This window comes from Artemia sp. Qi Xiang Cuo, chromosome 8 (genome assembly GCF_049724085.1).
Source record: "Artemia sp. Qi Xiang Cuo chromosome 8, ASM4972408v1, whole genome shotgun sequence".
NCBI lineage: Eukaryota > Metazoa > Arthropoda > Branchiopoda > Anostraca > Artemiidae > Artemia > Artemia sp. Qi Xiang Cuo.
In genome coordinates, this window is record NC_142801.1 from 116218 (window position 1) to 134085 (window position 17868).

Consider the following 17868-nt stretch of genomic DNA (forward strand, 5'->3'; position numbering starts at 1 on the left):
ACTTACACACACACACAAAATCTTACACACACACAAAAACTTACACACACGCACACAAAAAAACTTACACACAAACAAAAACTTACACACACACACACACACACACACAAAAACTAACACACACACACAAAAAAATACACACACACACACACAAAAAAAAATTACACACACACACATATACGAAACGCACATAGAGACGACACACACATAGAGACAGCACACACACACAGACGACACAAACACAGAGACGACACACACACAGAGACGACTTCCAATGTAAGAGCAAGCATAGAGTACGATCGCGATAGCCGCAAGCATATTTCATGTTGTCATAGATGGCAGCACACCTGCTCAGACACACACTCATAATGAGAGACAGGCAAAAAGTTAGGTTATTTTAGGTTCACTTAGGTTAGGTTAGGTGAGAGACAGGCAAAGTTAGGTGTATGGTTAGACATAAAAACTTACACACACACACACACACAAACTTACACACACACACAAACACTTACACACAAAAAAACTTACACACAAGAAAAAAATAACACACACACAAAAACTTACACACAAAAAAAAAATTAAAAACACACAAAAAAATACACACACACAAAAAAACTAAAACACACACAAAAATTTACACACACACAAAAAAAATAAAACACAAACACAAAAAAAAACACACATAAAAACTTAAACACACACAAAAACTTACACACACACAAAAACTTACACTCACACAAAAACTTATAAACAAACAAAAAATTACACACAAACTTACACAAACACACACACAAAAAACGTACACACACACAAAAACTTACACACACACACACAAAGTTACACACACACACACAAAAAACTTACACACAAAAAAAAAATTACACACACAAAAAAACTTAAACACACACATAAACTTACACACACACACAAACACAAAAAATTAGACACACACACAAAAACTTACACACACACAAAAACTTACACACAAACAAAAACTAACACACACACAAAAAAAACTTACACACAAACAAAAACTTACACACACACAAAAACATACACACACACAAAAAAAATAACACACAAAAAAGAAACTTACACACACACACAAAATCTTACACACACACACACACAAAAAATTACACACACACAAAAACTTACACACACACACACAAAAACTTACACACACTCACAAAAACTTACACACACACAAAAACTTACGCACACACAACTACTTACACACACACAAAAAATTATAAAAACAAAAAAAAAATTAGAAACACAAAAAAAAACTTAGACACACAGAAAAACTTACACACACACACAAAAAAACTTACACACACACACAAAAACTTACACACACACAAAAACTAAAACACAAAAAAAAACTAATACACACACACACACACAAAAACTTACACACAAACAAAAACTTACAAACAAACAAAAATTACACACATAAAAAAAATCTTACACACACACAGACAAACTTACACAAACACACAAAACTTACACACACAAAAACTTAGACACACACACAAAAACTTACACACACACAAAACTTACACACACAGAAAAAAACTTACACACACACAAGAACTTACACACACACACACACATAAAAACTTACACACACACACACACAAAAACTTACACACACACACAAAAACTGACACACACAAAAACTTACACACACACAAAAACATACACACACACAAAAACTTAAACACAAATACAAAAACTTACACACACATAAAAACTTACACACACGCACACAAAAAAACTTACACACAAACAAAAACTAACACACACACACACAAACACACACAAAACTTACACACACACACAAAAACATACACACACACACACACAAAAAAAAATTACACACACACACATATACGAAACGCACATAGAGACGACACACACATAGAGACAGCACACACACACAGACGACACAAACACAGAGACGAAACACACACAGAGACGACTTCCAATGTAAGAGCAAGCATAGAGTACGATCGCGATAGCCGCAAGCATATTTCATGTTGTCATAGATGGCAGCACACCTGCTCAGACACACACTCATAATGAGAGATAGGCAAAAAGTTAGGTTATTTTAGGTTCACTTAGGTTAGGTTAGGTGAGAGACAGGCAAAGTTAGGTGTATGGTTAGACATAAAAACTTACACACACACACACACACAAACTTACACACACACACACACACTTACACACACAAAAACTTACACACACATAAAAACTTACACACACACACAAACATACACACACACAAAAACTTACACACACACACAAACACTTACACACACACAAAAACTAACACTCACACACACAAAAAAACTTAAAAACACACAAAAACTTACACACACACACACAAACTTACACACACACACACACAAAAACTTACACACACACACAAAAACTTACACACACACACACATACACACAGAGACGACTTCCAATGTAAGAGCAAGCATAGAGTACGATCGTTATAGCCGCAAGTATATTTCATGTTGTTATAGATGGCAGCACATCTGCTCAGACACACACTCATAGTGAGTGACAGGCAAAAAGTTAGGTTATTTTAGGTTCACTTAGGTTAGGTTAGGTGAGAGACAGGCAAAGTTAGGTGTATGGTTAGATTAAGTTAGGTTAGCCTATATTAAGTTAGGTTAGGTTAGGTTAAGTTAGGTTAGGTTAGCCTACGTACGCGCGTGTACGTAGGCTAACCTAACCTAGCTTAACCTAACCTAACCTAACTTAATCTAGCCTAACCTAACTTAATCTAACCATACACCTAACTTTGCCTGTCTCTCACCTAACCTAACCTAAGTGAACCTAAAATAACCTAACTTTTTGCTTATCTCTCACTACGATTGTCTGAGCAGGTGTGCTGCCATCTATGACAACATGAAATATGATTGCGGCTATAGCGATCGTACTCTATGCTTGCTCTTACATTTGAAGTCGTCTCTGTGTGTGTATGTGTGTGTGTGTGTATGTTTTTGTGTGTGTGTATAAGTTTTTGTGTGTGTGTGTGTATAAGTTTTTGTGTGTGTGTGTAACTTTTGTTTGTGTGTAAGTTTTTTTGTGTGCGTGTGTGTAAGTTTTTGTGTGTGTGTATGTTTTTGTATGTGTGTTTTAGTTTTTGTGTGTGTGTAAGTTTTTGTGTGTTTTTAAGTTTTTGTGTTTGTGTTAGTTTGTTTTTGTGTGTCAGTTTTTTTGTGTGTGTATGTGTGTGTGTGTGTAAGTTTTTATGTTTAACCATACACCTAGCTTTGCCTGTTTCTTACCTAGCCTAGCCTAAGTGAATATAAAATAACCTAACTTTTCGCCTATCTCTCACAATTAGTGTGAGTCTTAGCAGGTGAGCTGTCATCTATGACATCATTAAATATGCTTGCGGCTATAGTAATCGTACTCTATGCTTGCTCTTACATTAGAAGTCATCTCTGTGTGTGTGTCGTCTCTGTGTGTGTGCTGTCTCTATGTGTGTGTCGTCTCTATGTGTGTATCGTATCTGTGTGTGTGTGTGTGTAAGTTTTTTTGTGTTTGTGTGTGTGTCTAAGTTTTTGTGTGTGTAAGTTTTTGTGTGTGTGTGTAAGTTTTTTGTGTGTGTGTGTGTAAGTTTTTGTGTGTGTGTAAGTTTTTGTGTGTGTGTGTAAGTTTTTGTGTATGTGTTAGTTTTAGTGTGTGTGTTAGTTTTTGTGTGTGTGTAAGTTTTTGTGTGTGTAAGTTTTCGTGTGTGTGTGTGTAAGTTTTTTGTGTGTGTGTGTGTAAGTTTTTATGTGTGTGTGTAAGTTTTTGTGTGTGTGTAAGTTTTTGTTTGTGTGTGTAAGTTTTTGTGTGTGTTTAAGTTTTTTTGTGTGTGTAAGTTTTTGTGTGTGTGTAAGTTTTTGTTTTTGTGTAATTTTTTGTGTGTGTGTGAGTTTTCTGTGTGTGTTAGTTTGTGTGCGTGTGTAAGTTTTTGTGTGTGTGTGTGTGTATGTTTTTGTGTGTGTGTGTAAGTTTTTGTGTGTGTGTAAGTTTTTGTGTGTGTAAGTTTTTGTGTGTGTGAAAGTTTTCGTGTGTGTGTGTGTAAGTTTTTTTATTTTTTGTGTGTTTGTGTTTTTGTTTTTTTATGTGTGTGTGCTTTGGTGTAAGTTTTTGTGTGTGTGGGTAATTTTTTGTGTGTGTGTGTGTATGTTTTTGTGTGTGTGTAAGTTTTTGTGTGTGTGTAAGATCTTGTGTGTGTGTATGTTTTTGTGTTTGTTTAAGTTTGTGTGTGTGTGTACGTTTTGTGTGTGTGTAATCTTTTGTGTGTGTGTAAGTTTTTGTGTGTGTGTGTGTGTGTAAGTTTTCTTGTGTGTGTAAGTTTTTGTGTGTGTATGTGTAAGTTTTTGTGTGTGTGTATAAGTTTTGGTGTGTGTGTAAGTTTTTGTGTGTGTGTGTAAGTTTTTGTGTGTGTGTGTGTGTTTTTGTGTGTGTGTGTGTAAGTTTTTGCGTGTTTGTAAGTTTTTGTGTGTGTGTAAGTTTTTGTGTGTGTGTGTGTGTGTGTAAGAGTTTTTGTGTGTGTGTAAGTTTTGTGTGCGTGTAAGTTTTTTTTGTGTGTGTAAGTTTTTTTGTGTGTGTGTAAGTTTTTTTGTGTGTGTAAGTTTTTGTGTGTGTGTAAGTTTTTTTTGTGTACGTGTAAGTTTTTGTGTGTGTGTAAGTTTTTGTGTGTGTGTGTGTTTTTGTGTAACTTTTTTTTTGTTTGTAAGTTTTTGTGTTTGTGTAAGTTTTTTTTTTGTGTGTAAGTTTTTTTGTGTGTGTGTAATTTTGTGTGTTTGTTTAAGTTTTTTTGTGTGTGTGTAAGTTTTTGTGTGTGTCTACGTTTTTTTTGTGTTTGTGTTTTATTTGTTTTTGTGTGTGTAAGTTTTTGTGTGTGTTTGTTTTTTTGTGTGTGTTTGAGTTTTTGTGTGTTTTTAAGTTTTTGTGTGTGTTTAAGTTTTTTTGTGTGTGTAAGTTTTTGTGTGTGTGTAAGTTTTTGTGTGTGTCTGTAAATTTGTGTGTGTGTATGTTTTTGTGTGTGTGTGTAATTTTTTGTGTGTGGGTAAGTTTGTGTGTGTGTGTGTGTGTGTAAGATTTTGTGTGTGTGTGTAAGTTTTATGTGTGTGTAAGTTTTTTTTGTGTGTGTAAGTTTTTTTTTTGTGTGTGTAAGATTTTGAGTGTGTGTGTTTGTACAAGTTTTTGTGCGTGTGTAAATTTTTGTGTGTGTGTGTAAGTTTTTGTTTGTGTGTGTGTGTGTTTTTGTGTGTGTTTGTGTGTGTGTGTGTAAGTTTATGTGTGTGTGTAAGTTTCTGTGTGTGTGTTATTTTTTGTGTGTGTGTAAGTTTTTTTTGTGTGTGTAAGTTTTTTTTTGTGTGTGTGTGTAAGTTTTTTTGTGTGTGTGTAAGTTTTTGTGTGTGTGTACGTTTTTTGTGTGTGTGTGTGTAAGTTTGTGTGTGTGTGTGTAAGTTTTTGTTTGTGTGTGTAAGTTTTTGTGTGTTTAAGTTTTTGTGTGTGTGTAATTTTTTGTTTGTGTTTAAGTTTTTATGTGTGTGTAAGTTTTTGTGTGTGTGTAAGTTTTTGTGTGTGTGTGTAAATTTTTTTGTGTGTGTAAGTTTTTGTGTGTGTGTGTAAGTTTTTGTTTGTGTGTAAGTTTTTGTGTGTGTGTAAGTTTTTTTTTGTGTGTGTAAGTTTTTGTGTGTGTGTAAGTTTTTGTGTGTGTGTGTAAGTTTTGTGTGTGTGTGTGTGTAAGTTTTTGTGTGTGTAAGTTTTTGTGTGTGTGTAAATTTTTTTGTGTGTGTGTAAGTTTATGTGTGTGTGTGAATTTTGTGTTTGTTTAATTTTTTTTTGTGTGTCTAAGTTTTTGTGTGTGTGTGTAAGTTTTTTTTTGTGTGTAAGTTTTTGTGTGTGTGTAAGTTTTTGTGCGTGTGTGTGTGTGTGTGTTAGTTTTTATGTTTGTGTAAGTTTTTGTGTATGTGTAAGTTTTTTTGTGTGTTTAATTTTGTGTGTTTGTGTAAGTTTTTGTGTGTGTGTAAGTTTTTATTTTTTTGTAATTTTTTTTGTGTGTGTAAGTTTTTTTGTGTGTGTGTAAGTTTTTTTGTGTGTGTTAGTTTGTGTGTTTGTGTAAGTTTTTTTGTGTGTGTGTATGTTTTTGTGTGTGTGAATGTTTTTTTTTGTGTGTGTATGTTTTTTTTTGTGTTTATGTTTCTTTTTGTTTTATTGTTTGTTTTTGTGTAAGTTGTTGTGTGTGTGTAAGTTTTTGTGTGTGTGCAAGTTTTTGTGTGTGTGTAAGTTTTTTTTGTGTGTAAGTGTGTGTGTGTGTGTGTGTGTAAGTTTGTGTGTGTGTTTGTAAGTGTTTGTGTGTGTGTAAGTTTTTATTCAGAATCGAAGTTGAACTTTTCTTCACTTCTTTGAGAAAAGAGAAAATTCAGAATCGAAGTTGAACTTTTCTTCTTCCGGGAAAATATTTGGAACACTTCAACTTGTAAAATGGTTTTAGGAGGGACATTAAGAAAGGAACATGCTCTAAAATGCCTTTTGAAAAGTATTGCTTGGTGTTGAGGTATCCAAAAAGCTGTAAAGTAAAGTTTTGGGTGAAAAGGATGGGTACTTCAAGTTGGAAAATGGGTTTAGAAGGGATATTAAGAAAGGAATTTGCTCTGAAATGTCTTTTGAAAAGTATTTCTTGGTGTTGAGGTATCCAAAAAGCTGTAAAGTATAGTTGTGTGTGAAAAGGATGGATGCTTCAACTTGTAAAATGGGTTTAGGAGGGACATTAAGAAAAGAACTTGCTTTGAAATGCCTTTTGAAAAGTATTGCTTGGTGTTGAGGTATCCAAAAAGCTGTAAAGTAGAGTTGTGTGTGAAATTGGTGGGTACTTCAAGTTGGAAAATGGGTTTAGAAGGGACATTACGTAAAGAACTTGTTTTGAAATGCCTTTGAAATGTATTGCTTGGTGTTGAGGTATCCGAAAAAGCTGAAAAGTATAGCTCTGGGTGAAAAGGATGAGTAATTCAAGTTGTAAAATGGCTTTAGAAGGGACATTAAGAAAGGAACTTGCTCTGAAATGCCTTTTGAAAACTTTTTCATGGTGTTGAGGTATCCAAAAAGCTATTAAGTATAGTTGTGGTTGAAAAGCATGGATGCTTCAACTTGTAAAATGGGTTTAGGAGGGACATTAAGAAAGGAACTTGCTCTGAAATGCCTTTTGAAAAGTATATCTTGGTGTTGAGGTATCCAAAAAGCTGTAAAGTAAAGTTATGGGTGAAAAGGATTGGTATTTCAACTTCTAAAATGGGTTTAGAAGGCACATAAAGAAAAGAAGTTGCCCTGAATTGACTTTTGAAAGGTATTTCTTGGTTTTGTGGTATTCAAAAGGCTGTAAAGTAAAGTTGTAGGTGAAAAGGATGGGTACTTCAAGTTGGAAAATGGGTTTAGACGTGACATCAAGAAAAGAACTTGCTCCGAAATTTCTTTTGAAAAGTATTTCTTGGTGTTGTGGTATCCTAAAAGCTGTAAGGTATAGTTGTGAGCGAAAAGGATGGCTACTTTAAGATGAAAAATGGGTTTAGAAGGGATATTAAGAAAGGAATTTGTTCTGAAATGTCTTTTGAAGAGTATTTCTTGGTGTTGAGGTATCCAAAAGGCTGTAATGTAAAGTTGTGGGTGAAAAGGATGGGTACTTCAAGTTGGAAAATGGGTTTAGAAGGGGCATTAAGAAAGGAACTTGTTCTGAAATGCCTTTTGAAAAGTATTGCTTGGTGTTGAGGTATCCAAAAAGCTGTAATGTAAAGTTGTGGGTGAAAAGGATGGGTACTTCAAGTTGGAAAATATGTTTAGAAGGGACATTAAGAACAGAAGTTGCTCTGAAATGCCTTTTGAAAGGTATTGCTTGGTGTTGGGGCATTCAAAAAGCTGTAAAGTAAAGTTGTGGGTGAAAAGGATGGGTACTTCAAGTTGGAAAATGGGTTTAGAAGGCACATAAAGAAAAGAAGTTGCTCCGAAATGCCTTTTGAAATGTATTTCTTGGTGTTGTGGTATCCAAAAAGCTGTAAAGTAAAGTTGTGGTTGAAAAGGATGGGTACTTCAAGTTGAAAAATGGGTTTAGAAGGGACATTAAGAAAGGAACTTGCTCTGAAATGCCTTTTGAAAGGTATTTCTTGGTGTTGAGGTATCCAAAAAGCTGTAAAGTAAAGTTGTGGGTGAAATGGATGGGTACTTCAAGTTGGAAAATGGGTTTAGGAGGGACATTAAAAAGGAACTTGCTCTGAAATGTTTTTTGAAGAGTATTTCTTGGTGTTGAGGTATCCAAAAAGCTGTAATGTAAAGTTGTGGGTGAAAAGGATGGGTACTTCAAGTTGGAAAATAGTTTTAGAATGGACATTAAGAAAAGAAGTTGCTCTGAAATGTCTTTTGAAAGGTATTGCTTGGTGTCGGGGCATTCAAAAAGCTGTAAATTAAAGTTGTGGGTGAAAAGGATGGATGCTTCAACTTGTAAAATGGGTTTAAGAGGGACATTAAGAAAGGAACTTGCTCTGAAATGTCTTTTGAAGAGTATTTCTTGGTGTTGAGGTATTCAAAAAGCTGTAATGTAAAGTTGTGGGTGAAAAGGATGGGTACTTAAAGTTGGAAAATGGGTTTAGAAGGCACATAAAGAAAAGAAGTTGCTCTGAAATGCCTTTTGAAAAGTATTGCTTGATCTTGGGGTGTGCAAAATGTCGTAAAGTAAAGTCGTGGTGAAAAAGATAATTACTTTAACTTGTAAAATTGGTTTATGAAGGACATTAAGAAAAAAACTTGTTCTGAAAAGATATAATAAAGCCTTTTGAAAAGTATTGCTTGGTGTTGAGGTATCCAAAAAGCCTTATAGTAAAGTCGTGGTGAAAAAGATAAGTACTTTAACTTGTAAAATGGGTTTAGGAAGAAAATTACGTAAAGAACTTGTTCTGAAATGTCTTTTGAAGAGTATTTCTTGGTGTTGAGGTATCCAAGAAGCTGTAATGTAAAGTTGTGGGTGAAAAGAATGGGTACTTCAAGTTGGAAAATGGGTTTAGAAGGCACATAAAGAAAAGAAGTTGCTCTGAAATGCCTTTTGAAAGGTATTGCTTGGTGTTGGGGCATTCAAAAAGCTGTAAAGTAAAGTTTTGGGTGAAACGGATGGATGCTTCATCTTGTAAAATGGGTTTAGAAGGCACATAAAGAAAAGAAGTTGCTCTGAAATGCCTTTTGAAAGGTATTTCTTGGTGTTGTGGTATCCAAAAAGCTGTAAAGTAAAGTTGTGGGTGAAAAGGATGGGTACTTCAAGTTGGAAAATGAGTTTAGAAGGGACATTAAGAAAGGAACTTGCTCTGAAATGTCTATTTAAAGGTATTGCTTGGTGTTGTGGTATCCAAAAAGCTGTAAAGTAAAGTTGTGGGTGAAATGGATGGGTACTTCAAGTTGGAAAATGGGTTTAGGAGGGACATTAAGAAAGGAACTTGCTCTGAAATGTCTTTTGAAGAGTATTTCTTGGTGTTGAGGTATCCAAAAAGCTGTAATGTAAAGTTGTGGGTTAAAAGGATGGGCACTTCAAGTTGGAAAATGGGTTTAGAAGGGGCATTAAGAAAGGAACTTGTTCTGAAATGCCTTTTGAAAAGTATTGCTTGGTGTTGAGGTATCCATAAAGCTGTAAAGTAAAGTTGTGGGTGAAAAGGATGGGTACTTCAAGTTGGAAAATAGGTTTAGAAGGGACATTAAGAAAAGAAGTTGCTCTGAAATGCCTTTTGAAAGGTATTTCTTGGTGTCGGGGCATTCAAAAAGCTGTAAAGTAAAGTTGTGGGTGAAAAGGATGGATGCTTCAACTTGTAAAATGGGTTTAAGAGGGACATTAAGAAAGGAACTTGCTGTGAAATGTCTTTTGAAGAGTATTTCTTGGTGTTGAGGTATCCAAAAAGCTGTAATGTAAAGTTGTGGGTGAAAAGAATGGGCACTTCAAGTTGGAAAATGGGTTTAGAAGGGGCATTAAGAAAGGAACTTGTTCTGAAATGCTTTTTGAAAAGTATTGCTTGGTGTTGAGGTATCCAAAAAGCTTTAATGTAAAGTTGTGGGTGAAAAGGATGGGTACTTTAACTTGTAAAATGGGTTTAGAAGGCACATAAAGAAAAGAAGTTGCTCTGAAATGCCTTTTGAAAAGCATTGCTTGGTGTTGGGGCATTCAAAAAGCTGTAAAGTAAAGTTGTGGGTGAAAAGGATGGATGCTTCAACTTGTAAAAAGGGTTTAGGAGGGACATTAAGAAAGGAACTTGCTCTGACATGTCTTTTAAAAAGTATTGCTTGATCTTGGGGTGTGCAAAAAGTCGTAAAGTAAAGTCGTGGTGAAAAAGATAATTACTTTAACTTGTAAAATTGGTTTATGAAGGACATTAAGAAAAAAACTTGTTCTGATCAGATATAATAAAGCCTTTTGAAAAGTATTGCTTGGTGTTGAAGTATCCAAAAAGCCTTATAGTAAAGTCGTGGTGAAAAAGGTAAGTACTTTAACTTGTAAAATGGGCTTAGGAAGAAAATAACGTAAAGAACTTGTTCTGAAATGTCTTTTTAAGAGTATTTCTTGGTGTTGAGGTATCCAAAAAGCTGTAATGTAAAGTTGTGGGTGAAAAGGATGGGTACTTCAAGTTGGAAAATGGGTTTAGAAGGCACATAAAGAAATGAACTTAACCCGAAATGACTTTTGAAAGGTATTTCTTGGTGTTGTGTTATCCAAAAAGCTGTAAAGTAAAGTTGTGGGTGAAAAGGATGGGTACTTCAAGTTGGAAAATAAGTTTAGAAGGGACATTAAGAAAGGAACTTGCTCTGAAATGTCTATTTAAAGGTATTGCTTGGTGTTGTGGTATCCAAAAAGCTGTAAAGTAAAGTTGTGGGTGAAATGGATGGGTACTTCAAGTTGGAAAATGGGTTTAGGAGGGACATTAAGAAAGGAACTTGCTCTGAAATGTCTTTTGAAGAGTATTTCATGGTGTTGAGGTATCCAAAAACCTGTAATGTAAAGTTGTGGGTGAAAAGGATGGGTACTTCAAGTCGGAAAATGGGTTTAGAAGGGGTATTAAGAAAGGAACTTGTTCTGAAATGCCTTTTGAAAAGTCTTGCTTGGTGTTGAGGTATCCAAAAAGCTGTAATGTAAAGTTGTGGGTGAAAAGGATGGGTACTTCAAGTTGGGAAATAGGTTTAGAAGGGACATTAAGAAAAGAAGTTGCTCTGAAATGCCTTTTGAAAGGTATTGCTTGGTGTTGGGGCATTCAAAAAGCTGTAAAGTAAGGTTGTGGGTGAAAAGGATGGATGCTTCAACTTGTAAAATGGGTTTAGGAGGGACATTAACAAACGAACTTGCTCTGAAATGCCTTTTTAAGAGTATGGCTTGGTGTTGAGGCATTCAAAAAGCTATAAAGTATAGTTATGAGTGAAAAGGATTGGAACTTGAAGTTCGAAAATGGGTTTAGAAGGCACATAAAGAAAAGAAGTTGCTCCGAATAGACCTTTGAAAAGTATTTCTTGGTGTTGTGACATTCAAAAAGCTGTAAAGTATAGTTTTGGGTGAAAAAGATGGATACTTCAACTTGTAAAATGGGTTTAGGAGGGACATTAAGAAAGGAACTTGCTCTGAAATGTCTTTTGGAAAGTATTGCTTGATGTTTGGGTGTGCAAAAAAGTCGTAAAGTAAAGTTGTGGGGAAAAAGATAAGTACTTTAACTTGTAAAATTGGTTTATGAAGGACATTAAGAAAAAAACTTGTTCTGAAAAGATATAATAAAGCCTTTTGAAAAGTATTGCTTGGTGTTGAGGTATCCAAAAAGCCTTATAGTAAAGTCGTGGTGAAAAAGATAAGTACTTTAACTTGTAAAATGGGTTTAGGAAGAAAATTACGTAAAGAACTTGTTCTGAAATGTCTTTTGAAGAGTATTTCTTGGTGTTGAGGTATCCAAAAAGCTTTAATTTAAAGTTGTGGGTGAAAAGGATGTGTACTTCAAGTTGAAAAATGGGTTTAGAAGGCACATAAAGAAAATAAGTTGCTCTGAAATGCCTTTTGAAAGGTATTGCTTGGTGTTGGGGCATTCAAAAAGCTGTAAAGTAAAGTTGTGGGTGAAAATGATGGATGCTTCATCTTGTAAAATGGGTTTAGGAGGGACATTAAGAAAGGAACTTGCTCCGAAATGTCTTTTGAAAAGTATTGCTTGATCTTGGGGTGTGCAAAAAGTCGTAAAGTAAAGTTATGGGGAAAAGGATGGCTACTTCAACTTGTAAAATTGGTTTATGAAGGACATTAAGAAAAAAACTTGTTCTGAAAAGATATAATAAAGCCTTTTGAAAAGTATTGCTTGATGTTGGGGTATTCGAAAAGCCTTATAGTAAAGTCGTGGTGAAAAAGATAAGTACTTCAACTTGTAAAATGGGTTTAGGAAGAAAATTACGCAAAGAACTTGTTCTGAAAAAATATAATAAGGCCTTTTGAAAAGTATTGCTTGATGTTGGGGTATTCAAAAAGCCTTATAGTAAAGTTGTGGGGGAAAAGATGAGTACTTCAACTTGTAAAATTGGTTTAGGAAGGATATTACGTAAAGAACTTGTTCTGAAAAAATATAATAAAGCCATTGGAAAGTATTGCTTGATGTTGGGGTATGCAAAAAGTCGTAAAGTAAAGTCGTGGGGGCAAAGATAAGTACTTCAACTTGTAAAATGGGTTTAGGAAGGACATTAAGAGAAGAACTCGTCCTGAAATGCCTTTGAAAAGTATTGCTTGATGCTGGGGGTGTGCAAAAAGTCTTAAAGTAAAGTTATGGGGAAAAGGATGGCTACTTCAACTTGTAAAATGGGTTTAGGAATGACATTAAGAAAGGAACTTGTTCTGAAATGTCTTTTGAAAAGTATTGCTTGATCTTCAGGTGTGCAAAAAGTCGTAAAGTAAAGCTGTGGTGATAAAGATAACTACTTCAACTTGTAAAATTCGTTTATGAAGGACATTAAGAAAAAACTTGTTCTGAAAAGATATAATAAAGCCTTAAAAAAGTATTAAAAAATGGTGGCTCAGGGGGCTTTGGGACGCCGGGGGCCTTGGGGACGGCGGGGGCCCTTTGAGGACCGGGGGGCTTCCTTCGGGGTCGTGGTAGGGGGATCTGAGCCCTTTGGGGTTGGGGTAGGGACCTCACGACACTGTTCAAATGGAACTTGTGTATTATAACGACCACAGAGTTTCACGCTCAAATCCTCTTCTAAAATCATCTTTTAAAAGGTCTCTAACTGTTTCGCCGAAATAATTCCCTAAAATGTCTAAAACGGTTTCGCCCAAATAACCCCTAAACGTAATTTCTGCGTGTTCCTTTTGTTTTTGGCATCCCTGCGCTGTCACATTTGAAATTACTGGGAAACACTTTTCCGCGCCAATCTTTTTATCTCTAAGATCAAAACATTCGCCCGGAGTCAATTCTCCTGCCATCATCTATCAGACGTTAATGAACGTCGCCCGGAGACATTTTTCCTTGACATCATCTGTCAGACGTTAATTAACTTTGTCCGGAAACAATTATCCTTGATATCATCTGCTAGACATTAATTAACTTCGCCCGGAGACATTCTCGGAAACGTGTTCTCCCTGGGGATTCCATGCCCATATTTGGTGTACACGTGGGACTGACATTACCACGTGTTCTCCCTAGGGACTCTATGCCAATATTTGGTGTACTGACCGGAGATACGTTCTTTTGATAACCGAATTATGTACTGTCACGATCAATAAGGGCCTTTCTGTTCTTGTAATTCCATGATTGTTCAGAACCAGATCCAAATATAAGGAAGAAAATTGAGTCTGCTGCTAACACAGCACCTGCCATAATAAACACTGCCAACCAAGCTTCAATAGTTTGCTAAAAAAAAAAAAAAAAAAAAAGGTAAATCAGGATAAGAAATCAGAAGTAGTAAAATCGAGAAAACCCGCATAAGGCAAATCGCATATGTTGTCCAATAGAGAAAATTACTGAAGTGATACAGATTGAAGTCAAAGAAGCCTTGGCTGCATTTTATTTTTTTCTAGAAACATTTAATCAAACTTTCTTGATTTATTTAGATGTACACTTGTGTCAATTTCTCTATTTTTTTAATGTCCAGTATGTATTATGTGGATTTTTTGCACAAATTTACATTTCTAAATTTTGTAGCAATATACTAAACCAATACACATTTTTTAATTTTTAACACAAGTACACATTTGTTAATTTGTACCACAAATACACATTTGTTAATTTTTAGCACAAATAGACATTTGTTAATTTGTAACGTTAATGCACATTTGTGATGCTGTGACACAAATACACATTTGTGTATTTATAATATGTTTTTGTAACACAATTCAATTTTATAAGCGAGTACAAACTGTACAAATTCACTGCAAACCCAATTTCAGCAAAAAAACACAATAAGTTACTCAAAACTTTCGGCAACAAAATTTTAATAATCTCTATTGATAATTTTGAAGATGCTTTTTAAATTTGAAAAGATAAATTTTTTAGGCAATTGCATGAAAAATTAAATTTTTACATTATTATTTCTAAATGGTATTATAAGTAATTTGTACTTCGCAGGGAAGTAATTTGCAGTTTGACTTCTCCTTTGAATATCTGAAAGCACACACGTACACTCTTAACTACGGACTAAAAATCAAATGTCAAAATTTAAAAAATATTGGAAATGACAAATATAGAAATATACTTACATTTTCATCCGGCATGAATCCTACTAAGACTGGGCCTAGCCAGGAGATCAGCATTGAAACGCCATTTGTTATTCCAAACAGAGGCCCTGTGGGAAAATATTTCGATAAAAAGGGTCAAATAGAAATAGCTAAAAATATGTCCTTGGGGTGAGATGTCACCCACTAATAAGGTGGGAGAAAAATGTGTCGTTTGCCATTAAAATGTACTATACACTAGTTTTGAGTAATTTTAGGGGCCAATAAGCTGTGTATGGGAGAAAAGCCAAACACAAAATTTCAAAATTTTATGATCTGGTCAATAATCAATGAACCTAAGAAGGTCCTGGTTTGGGAATTGAGATTAGTGGCCTTACGTGAAATGGAAAAAAGTCCGATATGTGCAAACTTTTAACTTCTATTTGATGGTATAAAAATTTCTATAAGCAAAAACAATTCTTAGTGTTAATATACAATCTACCTAACAGGCTAATTGAAAACAAAATAAAATATACACTCTCTACGACCTTATATGACTATTCAATCGAAAAGGAATCCTTTCAAACTTCTCAAAAAAATAAAAAAAAACCGAGGGAAGGAAGAAAAGGCGATGTAGATATTCCAGAGTAAAAAATAGACAGTATATTGCAGAGGAACAAAATGTATATAATTAAACTAACATTCGATTTCCAATAGATGCTTACTAATTTTAAAAATTCTGACAAGACAGGAAGTGGAATTAACGTAAGACCAGATAACAACAATAAAAATAGAAATCATCTATAAAGAAAAAACAAGAAAAAAATAAATAAGTGAAAACATGTTAGAAAGAGTAAAAGCAAAATAAAAATGATAAAAAACACTTTAGAAAAAATGATATTTTTAATTTTTTAAACATCTAAAACCAATCAGTAATTAATATACTAAGTTAAAGAGGTGACTAAATCTATTCATTTTATGAATCAATTAGATATTTAAAAGTAATTCAGTTTCGTATGAACATTAAAATTATTTCTAGGAGCTTTTAGACATGTAAATAAGCTAGCCGTACAGAACTAATACCAATAAAAGGATTTTCTCAACTTTTTTTTCTTTGTAAATGAACATTAATTCCAAGAGGAAAGAGCAATTAAATGAAGTTATTTCACAGTCAAAGAGCGTTGAAAAGGGTACTAGAAAGAAAGAAAGAAATGGTTGTGAAAGAAAGAATTTTAAATTGTTTTTTATAGTTTTATATATATTAACAGACAAACAGCATTGTGAAATTTATCTAACTTATTTCTCGTATTTATTTTCGCAGGGTGTTGACACTGACGGAAACGATGATACTGCCCTAAAAGTTTCATAATTTTTAAACAACTGAAAGAAACCCTCACAGAAAACAGTAGTTTTTCGCTTTAGGTATTAGCTCGAAATGGGTAGAAGGTCCAAAAGATTTTCTTATGTACACGGCACTTTAAATAAATAACGTTTAAGGCTTGACAGTAGCCTACTTGTAAAATTCCGATCAAGAAACATAAGCGCAGGTGTAACAAAAAAAAATAAATAACAGAGGACCAAACTACCTGAGAAACTGGGCGCTATATCAATATGGTTAATGAGCCAGCCACCGTAATTTCCAGCTTCAACAACTTGTGATAACATCAGCATTGTAATAATTAACTGAATATTGCATCCAGCACCTGCCATAACAAAGAGGCATAGTGCTGGTCCTAAATGACCTAAAAGATAAAAAAAATTATACTTTTTTTACGTTTGTTTTGACATAAGTGTAAATCTAATTTCTTGATTCCTTAAATTCATTTCTAGCCTCACTACAATTGGTGAATGCCTTGTAAATTACTAGAAACCACAAAAAAAAAAAAATGATAGCTATCATTTTCGCTCTCACAAGTCGAAGAGATCCGATATCTGGGATTCATCCTGGATCGAAACTTGAGTTGGAGAAAACACTTCGACATCATAGCATGCAAGCTGGCGCGAGGCCTTGGAGTTCTGAACCGTTTTCAAAATTTTTACCTTGGAAAATTCTGCTTTTATTGTATTTTTCATTAATAGCGCCTTATATAAATTATGGTTGTTTGATTTGGGCGAATAATTTTAGTTGCAATTTTAGAAGAGTTCAAGTTCTGCAGAATTAGGCTATAAGGTTGATTGGAAGGCATGATCGTGGTATTGATAGCACTGAATCACTTTTTAGAAAGTTTAAAATTTTAAAGGTTGGTGAAATAAGGGATTATCAAATTGGAGTATTTGTATTTCAGTGTCTGAATGGTCTTGCACCGGATTTTTTTATGAATATTTTTAACCCTAATTCGTTTTATCACGATTATTCGCCTAGGAGTGCGGATAGTCTTGCATCTGAGCCACGGAACACAACGAGAGCGAGTCAAGTGACCAGACACATGGGCCCGTCAGCTTGGAATTCGTTCCCAGATTCTGTTCGTCAAGCTGAAAGTGTGCCGCAACTTAAAACCCGTATTAAAAATCATTTCTTTTGAGGAATTTGGCAGTGTTATAGGTTCGAGAGAAGGCTTTTTTTTTTTTTTATATATTTTATTTTTATTTTTTATATTTTGTGCCATTATATATTTATCATTAATTTCAGTTATTATTATTGTTATCCCCTTTTTTAATTTCATTTGGTGTGTGGAATTGGCATGCATGATATCCAACCTGAAAATTTAAGATTAAAAAAAAAAATTGCATTGAAAATAAAAAAACTTTTAATACTTAGGAAAAATAAAAAGTATTATTTAAGTATTATTTAAATATTTTATTTAAGTTCAAAATATTTTTTTATATTTTGTGCCATTATATATTTATCATTAATTTCAGTTATTATTATTGTTATCCCCTTTTTTCATTTCATTTGGTGTGTTGAATTGGCATGCATGATATACGACCGGTAGTTTTTTCAAGCATCTTTTTGCTTTAGTGCGACGTTTTGTCACAATGAGTTGTTTTTTTGTTAATAAAAGTGTATGAACCTGAACCTGAAAATTTAAGATTAAAAAAAATTGCATTGAAAATAAAAAAACTTTTAATACTTAGGAAAAATAAACAGTATTATGTAAAAAGAAAAACATATTCCTTAAGCTTTCTTCCTTTCTCTGTGAAAACAGTTCTCCTAG

General features: G+C 34.1%; 1 protein-coding gene across 1 annotated transcript in view; it reads right to left on the reverse strand.

The window, feature by feature from the left end:
* Window positions 1–13763: 13763 nt before the first annotated feature.
* The window catches only part of LOC148949045 (sialin-like), a 31856-nt gene continuing 27751 nt past the window's right edge, over window positions 13764–17868 (reverse strand). The window contains exons 7-9 of the mRNA XM_089093601.1: window positions 16300–16455; window positions 14759–14844; window positions 13764–13913 (exon numbers count right to left, since the gene is read on the reverse strand). Of these exons, the coding sequence (XP_088949727.1) occupies window positions 13764–13913; window positions 14759–14844; window positions 16300–16455 (392 nt within the window). The remainder of the gene's footprint in view (window positions 13914–14758; window positions 14845–16299; window positions 16456–17868) is intronic.